Here is an 8,179-nt window from a genome sequence, read left to right on the forward strand (position 1 = left end):
CTCCTCCACCACATCCCGCACGCTTAGCGAAGCTCCGCCGGATTTTTCCACCACCACCGACAACATGCCGTCGTGCTGTCGGATTCAAGAGGAGCTACTACTTCCGCTGCCCGCTGGAACGGGGAGGTGGACGTCGTCTTCATCAACAACCGAACGTGTGACCGAGTACGAAGGTGCTGCCCGTTCGTGGCGCCGTGATCAAGATCTTCTACGCGCTTTTGCAAGCGGCAAGTGATCGTCTACCGCAGCAACAAGAGCCTCATCTTGTAGGCTTTGGAATCTCTTCAAGGGTGAGACTCGATAATCCCCTCGTTGCTACCGTCTTCTAGATTGCATCTTGGCTTGGATTGCGTGTTCGCGGTAGGAAAAATTTTATTTTCTATGCTACGTTATCCTACACAGTGCGTTCCGCAGGCTTCGGCCGGTGATCTGCCTTGCCGTTGTAATGCTTGCCGCGCTTTCTTACTGGATGAATTTTCGGAAGAAATCGACGATGCCCCAGGTACACGTTCTTCTTACAATTTGGCAAATGTACACTTTCAGTCTCATGTAAGCAGTGCGTGCATGCATTGTATCCCTTATTTGACTGTCCCGAAAGGTTACTAAGAGCAGGCCAATCGTTGATGGTTGTTGCCGGGTTCGGTACACATCGATGTCGTTGCCGGGTTGCTTCGGACCTTGGATGAGCACTGGCATCATAATGAACTTCCGCTTCATGCACAACCAAGGAGGAAGGTTGTAGATGCATAGAGTCACGGGCCAGGTGCTATGGCTGGAGCTCTGCTCGCCAAAAGGATTCATGCCATCTGTACTTAGACCAAATCTTATGTTCCTTGCGTCAGCTGCAAAATCTTTAAACTCTCTGTCGATCTTTCTCCATTGCGTTCCATCCGCGGGGTGTCTCAACTCCCCGTCCGACTTACGGTCCTCTTTGTGCCATCGCAACAACTTGGCATGCTCTTTGTTCCCGAACGGACGTTTTAACCGTGGTATTATAGGAGCATACCACATCACCTTGGCGTGAACCTTCTTCCCGGGTTTCGGCCCTCGACATCGTCACCGGGGTCATCGCCTCGATCTTATAACGCAATGCGAGTGCATACCGGGCATTCATTCAAATTCTCGTATTCACCGCGGTAGAGGATGCGATCGTTGATGCATGCATGTATCTTCAGAACCTCTAAACCTAGAGGGCGGACAACCTTCTTTGCTTCGTACGTACTCGGAGGGCAACTCGTTATTCTTTGGAAACATATTCTTCAACATTTTCAGCAAGTTTTCAAATCCCGAGTCAGCTACACCTTCCTGTGCCTTCCATCTCAGCAAATCCAGTGTGCAGCCCAGCTTTTTCAGACCATTATCGCATCCTGGGTACAGTGACTTTTTGTGATCCTCTAACATGCGATCCAAATTCTCCCTCTCCTTTCCAGTTTCGTAGCGACTCCGTGCATCAGCAATGGTCCGACCAAGATCATCAGCGGGCCCATCACGTGCCTCTTCTTAATCACCTTCCCCTTCACCTTCCCCACCTTCAGCATCATCCATGAAAGTATCACCGAAATGATCAAGATAGCTGTCATCGATGCCATCCCCTTCTTCATCTTCTTCCATTATAACCCCTCTTTCTCCATGCTTGGTCCAACAATTATAGCTTGGCATGAAACCATGCCGAATCAGGTGTAGGTGAACTTCCCTTGAGGAAGAGTAACCCTTCTGATTCTTACAGCCAAACATGGACAGATAACAAAACCCCCCTGCTTGTTCGCATTAGCCACTACGAGGAAATCTTTCAAACCCGTAGTGAATTCGCCGGAGAGTCGGTTAGCGTACATCCATTGCTGATTCATCTGCATTATTATAATACAAAATATATAATTAACCATCATGCATTTGTTAAACTAAATAGAAATTAAACAATGAACTATACACATATGCATATTTTATCAATGACACATATATATGAAAGGTTCAAGTTGCTAACCGCGATCGAGGAGGAAAAAATAAATGAGGAAGCTCGATCAAGTGTGGCTCCGACACTTCATATCATGTTTGTTTCATGCTCTTGGGGCATTTCATCACACACCTTGTGTGCATAAGAGGAGCCAAAAGCAAACCTACACCCCCTTGTGAAGTTTGTGAAGAGAAGTGGCACCAAATGGCTAAGTGCTGTGGGCTGAATGGTATATATAGGGGAGGGGCTTTAGTCGCGGTTGGCCAGGCCAACCGCGACTAAAGGCCTTCCCTCCCGTCCACCAGCTGGCCACCGAGCGCGCTGGGCCCAGGCCTTTGGTCGCGGTTCGCCACCCGAGCCGCGACTAAAGGCCCCATTGGTCGCGGTTCTTACATTTTCGCGACTAATGGGGCTGGACGGAAGGCCTTTTTTCTACCAGTGCTAACTCGATCTACGTAAGCAGTGTGATCAAACCAACCTCGGAACTGGTTATCTTTATATTTATCATGGGACTTAAGTTATTAATTAGTATGTTGATCAACCCAGCCTAGGTTCAGCTTGTCTTTGCCCTTGTGCTATGTTACCGTCTGATTGTGAACTCTCAATTGGTATGATGGTGTATAATCATCTCTTTGTGGATAATCTGAATACTGAATGTGCAAGCATTTCATTGTAGCAACTTGATCTTTTGTGCGAGTGCTATGACATGCAAATGAACTAACTTGTCATCCTGTATTAGCACCACCGGTTTCTACTAATTTCATCTTGGTGTTACTACCGTCCTGTTTTTTTTTCTTTTGTAGTGTTGTTGTGGACGAAAGGTTTGCAATGTTGGTTGTTGGTGCAGTGATACTAATATGTAACTTGGTAATTATCTATTGACGTGTTGACTTATAGCCATTCACCATGGAATGTGCCATACATACATCTTATTCACAGTGAGTGAAAAGAAAAAAATACTACATCTTATTCCCAATGCTACATGCATAATTCCATTGTTACATCAGATGGAGATGCTGTTGGGGATACCCCTCCCAGTGACCCCCGGCTCTGAGAACGGTTTGAGCAGCTCATAGGGCACAATGCCAGCGCCGCACCTGTTCTTGTTCTCCATGTTGTTGTTTCGCTCATCGATGGTCCCCTCCACCTCCTTTAGCCTGCTGCTGAACTTGTCGAATGCTGCCTTGACCACGGGCTCAGCCAGCCACGCCGGCTCGGCATACTCTCCAATGTATTCCTCGTCAGGCGAATGTGAGGAGAAAATGCCCAGCGTCGCCATCGTCTTGATGGCCTGCATCTGCGAGGGGAGGCTCTCCAGGAGAAACTCCTCTGGCCTGGCCATGAATTTCTTCATGTCATCCTCCCTGTTCTCCTCCACTGGGATGTTCTTCCGCACAACAGTGGGGCGGTTTGGGAAGTACCCGGCGAACTGGTATAGCCCAAAATTGACGGCGGCGTGGTAGCCGGACGTGACCCACATGATGATGCTTAGGACCTGGACGAGGTTATCCTTGGAGTTGCACACCGGCCACCACGGCTCGTCCTTCTTGTCCGCGTGCCCCTTGGTTCGCACCTCCTCCCACCACGCCTGGAGCTCGTTGTCGCTGGTAATATCCTCGTCGGACTTGTAGTAGAAATCTACATAATCGGACACCCACTGCTCGATAGCGTTCCAGATGAGGAGCCCGTCATTGGCGTACGGGTAGTCCTTGATAGTGAGCTCCAGCTCACCATCATCCCGGCGCATGGCAAGTCCACGGCTGACCAGGTCCTCCGGCAGCGCCTCCGTGTTGAACTGCCAGGTCGCGTCGTAGGCAACGGAGGTGAGCTCCATGGAGTACCTACCGGGCCAGTATGCCTCCTCGAAGGCGCCGTCCGCGTTGATGAGCCTGTCCCTGGCCATGGCGTTGATTTCCATGGTGTAGCGCAAGTGCGGGTGCAGCAGGCGGTACACCGGGTGCATCCGGCTGAGCTGCCGGTTGGTGGCGATGATGTACGGCTCGGCGCAGGCGTGCGTGCGCAGCCAGTGGCTGACGAGCTGGTGGTAGGCGCTGTCGTGGGTCAGTACGTGCGCCTTGGCAAGCTTCCACAGCCACTTTTCGGTGGCGTTGGGACCGTGCGTGAAGGCGCGCTTCCATTGTGGCTTGGTCGGCGACTGCGGCCGTGTCAACTCGATGGCCAGCGGCATCAGCGTGCCTTCGTCGGTGAGGAAGAAGATGGTGCGGGACCCGTACAGCGTCGTGTCCGGCAGCTCGCGCACCTTGTGCACGTACGGCAGGAATATGTCGTGGTAGTCCAGCAGGAACAGCCGCTTCTCCTCCAGCGCCTCATCCACTGTCAGGAGACCCTTCATCATCTTCTCCAGGAGCTCCTTGGTAAGGGCCGACTCCGGCGGGCCGTACACCGAAGCGTCGTGCTTACTCACTATGGGAAATTCCTGCGATCACGTTATGCTCTCTCGTTAATCGAACTGATGCAGATCAGTGTGGCATGAGCCCCCCTTAAAACTAGTGTCTTCTAAACTTATAAAGAGTAATATGCAATGCTATGAATTAATCGATCCTAGCTAGTAGCTACTCCTTCCATTCGAAAATAAATGACTTAGCTTTGTTTAGATATAGATGTAGAACTGTAGATAGAATAAAATTGAGTCCCTTATTTTCGAGCGGAGGTTGTAATTTACTTACCATAAGCAGGCGGATGCAATTAGGGTTGAGCCCCGCAAGGGTCTGCCTCGCAAACTCCTCGTCTTCGAACCACGAGAATCTATCTCCTGTAGCAAGGGTTTCGTCAAAACTTTTTCCAGGCACACATATATATAAATATAGGTATTTTGCATTCTTTACCCAAGTATTTGTATTCTGCTGCATCCAACATATGTTTTCTTTTTCAGTGCAATTTGTTTTTGATTTCAATAATTTTGATTAGAATACATAACTTGGTGCAAAATTTGGACGTGAAGTGCCACCAGATTATTTTATAGTTCTTGCGTCCATTCCGGTGGAGGCAAGGATAGAGGTGCTCACTCTCAAGCATCTTGGGGACCTCGAAGCGGAGCGCGTGCTCCGTGGTATCCTTGATCTTCCGGACTACACGGGAGATGACGTTGTTGAAGGAGTTAGCGCTGTCAACGTTGAGCAGCATACCGTCTCTATAGAGGGCGTCAATGTCTGGGAAGTCTGAGAAGGACTTTGAGTTGTTGAGAAGCGGCGCTAGCGCTGGCAGGATGGAATGCAACAACGATTGCATCGTTGCCGCGCTGAAGTCATGTCCTTTCACATCCGAGAATTGCTCGTCACGTGGCACATACACCGGCGAGCTCCTCTTCTCCGTCTTGTGGTCTACACCACCACTGCAGCCCATTAGAATTTGAGAGTAAAGGCAGGCCTATGTGTATGCGTGTGTGTGTTCTTCTGTACGTACCGAGCATGATCATGGGGCGTCCGGTGCGGCATCGGCGAGGGTAGGGGTGCTCCTCAGTGCCAAGCACGGGACGTTTATGGTCAATGTTGTTTTCTGGATCACCGAGGTCGTTGTAGGTGTCATAGTCGTAGACGCGCTCATGGAACTTGCGTTCGCCATGCCCATCGCCACGCAGCGTCTCCAGCTCCGTCCTCCTGAGTGCCTCAATCCCTGCAGGGGTCTGCGCCGGCAAGTACGACTGCAACATATATACGCCCTTGCATGGTTAAGTGACCGTGCATCCATGGAGAGTATCATGATTAATGCATGTGCCTATCTCAATTACTCTGATAGTGAAGAAGATGCGTGGTTCAGGGTTATCAAACTTGGAGTGCACCCAGGAGCCAACGTCGAAGGTAACGACGGTGCTCTCATCCCCACCGGTGATAAGCTTGATATCCTTGATGAACATCTCTTTATGGTGTTGGTTCTCCACCAGCACCGCTCCCACCGGTCCAAATGATGCCGGGACCGACAACTTCGCCTCGTAAGTTCCTTTTTTGAGTGTCATGTGCGCGGACCCCTTCACTTTCCCCCTCTGCGCTCCTGTCCCTGTGAGGCAGGAAAACGGAAATTATACCAAATGTTATGGATGAATAGAAAAAATACAAGCGTGAGAGAACACAAGAACATGAGATCATGGCTCGAAAGGTTGGTTTAGTTGTAGCCAAATTTGTATACTTCACAATTTATTTCTACGGCCAAAACAATTTCATTCTAAACTCAGAGAAAAGTTGTTGAAACATACTAATACAGAGCTCGATTTTGGATATCTTGTGGAGGTAAAGTCAACAGTAAGAACAAAGGGCCCGTCCAATTCTGAGCTGATTGAGAACTAAGCTGATTTCCAATCAGCTGACATAAACCTCTCTTGTATTTTTAATTTTGTTTGTTAGTCACGTTACGCCCTCTCAAAGTCTCGTGGACTCGTTGTTGGCCTTGCTGGCTCATCAAGTCACGATACTGGTTGTCACGTATTGGTTAGCTAGCTGATTTTCAAGAGAAAAATACAAAATTGCTGGCTGTCACGTGTTTGCACAAAAGAGATCGAAAAATTAATAGTACTTTACAATTTCTATGTGGGACGAGCCACGACGCAAAAATCTAATATTTAAGCACAAATTTGTCCGTATTACAACACATATCTGTTACAATCTAAATTGCTACTAAACAAATATCAGATACAATCTAAATTGCAAATAAAAAAATCGAGTTGCAGCCTCACTTACAATTGATAAAAATCTCTATTGCAGTCTTACTTGTAACTATAAAAAATCTTAGTTACAACCTAGCTTGTAACCGATAAAAATAAGTCAGTTGCAACCCGACTTATAACTAGAAAAACTTAGTTGCAACATAACATGCAACTTTTTTTTTGTTGCAACACGACTTGTAACCAACAGATAAAAATCCCAATCACAAACAGACTTGCAACTAAGGATAACCTTGCAACTAAAAGATAACTTAATTACGACCTCACTTAGAACTAAAAAAAAGCACCACACAAAATCAATGACAAAACGAATAAAAAAAAGAACATGATGAACCTGCCCAACTTCACAAAGGCCTATACGGCGGTAAAACTACAACACAAAAGAAAAAGGAGACCGTGCGCGTCCAGGAAAACAAGGAGAGAACAAAGAAAAAAAGAATGCTCGTACTCATATATATGCATCACTGGCCCGAGAACTAGCAAATCTGAAAAAAAAATTGTCAATTGGTCATTTGACCTGTTCATGTTGCAAGATATTTGATGATGATATCTTTTTGTGTGTGTGTGTGTGTGTGTATGGGTGCATTCATGTACCACCGCCAACAATCGTCGTTCTGATTTTCTCAGGAGCACACGTCTCGCTACTATAGAATGAAAAATAGACCTTCCGTTTGCCATGGGCAGGAAAGCAAATCAAGAACTGTGCATCCGAGCATATGCACATTATACTCTCCAAATGTTACACGTCAGAGGGAGTTAATTTACATATATATAGAGAGACTCACTTGGGTCGAGCTCGGAGCTAACGAGCTCAAGGAGTAGCGTCTTGCCGAAGAGGTCCTGGAGGTTGTCGACGCCGCGCGAGAGGTACGCGGAGGACGGTGCCTGGGCGGTGATGATGGCCGTCACCGTCAACGGCCTCTCCTTGGCCGTTACCGACGTGGACGCGCCGACGGCCTCGTGCGTAGACACGCAGCAGATCCGGCGAGATCTGAGATGGCGCGAAGCTCCGGAGGCGTCCCTCAGCCGGCTGCTCGCCGCTGCCGCGGTGGCCAAGAGCGGCGAGGCCAAGTTGCTGCTGGACGTGCATAGGACCAGAGGCTGCTTCAGATGGATCATGGCTACCTCTAGGTGTGTATTGGTAGTGTATACTTACAGTGGTAGTAGTTATATAGTAGTAAGTACAAGGATTATTTGTAGCTTACGCGGCTTCGTTAATTTAAAAGCGCGCTCATTTTGATCTTACCATCGATCTGGCACAGTGTGGTGTATTGTAAACTTGATGAAACAGTTTGGCACGTGTCTTAAATCAACAAATCGATGGCAGAAATATCCACTGAACCTCCCGTGTATGGGACGAAAGCGTTTCTCAATCCACGGGTGGTTAACGGCGTCGTGTTTGATGTGCGTATGTGTGTCAGACTCAGTGTGTACTACTACATGGTGATGCTGCCACTTTGGCCTTTATCCTCAAAATAGTGACCTTTGAATACTGTCCTTTGTACCTGATAAGGCAAAACCCTCCGGGTGTGTCACTTGACCACTCTGTGTAA

At 48.2% G+C, this 8,179-nt stretch overlaps 1 protein-coding gene across 1 annotated transcript; it reads right to left on the reverse strand.

Annotated features, from left to right (window-relative positions):
- Positions 1-2,869: 2,869 nt before the first annotated feature.
- LOC124666924 (lipoxygenase 2.3, chloroplastic-like) lies at positions 2,870-7,745 on the reverse strand. The gene is made up of 6 exons (XM_047204258.1): positions 7,412-7,745; positions 5,700-5,965; positions 5,375-5,612; positions 4,978-5,292; positions 4,639-4,724; positions 2,870-4,388 (listed from the first exon to the last, which is right to left on the reverse strand). The coding sequence occupies exons 1-6, from the start codon at positions 7,743-7,745 to the stop codon at positions 2,955-2,957; spliced, it is 2,673 nt and encodes an 890-aa protein (XP_047060214.1). The 3' UTR covers positions 2,870-2,954.
- Positions 7,746-8,179: the final 434 nt, after the last annotated feature.

Source organism: Lolium rigidum, chromosome 1, assembly GCF_022539505.1.
Source record: "Lolium rigidum isolate FL_2022 chromosome 1, APGP_CSIRO_Lrig_0.1, whole genome shotgun sequence".
Taxonomy (NCBI): Eukaryota; Viridiplantae; Streptophyta; class Magnoliopsida; order Poales; family Poaceae; genus Lolium; species Lolium rigidum.

Coding starts and splice junctions, on each gene's coding strand:
- LOC124666924 (XM_047204258.1), bottom strand. CDS start 7,745: ATGATCCATCTGAAGCAGCCTCTGGTCCTATGCACGTCCAGCAGCAAC. Junction 5,613..5,699: donor GCATCTTCTTCACTATCAGA/GTAATTGAGATA, acceptor TATATGTTGCAG/TCGTACTTGCCGGCGCAGAC. Junction 5,293..5,374: donor ACGCCCCATGATCATGCTCG/GTACGTACAGAA, acceptor GTGGTGGTGTAG/ACCACAAGACGGAGAAGAGG.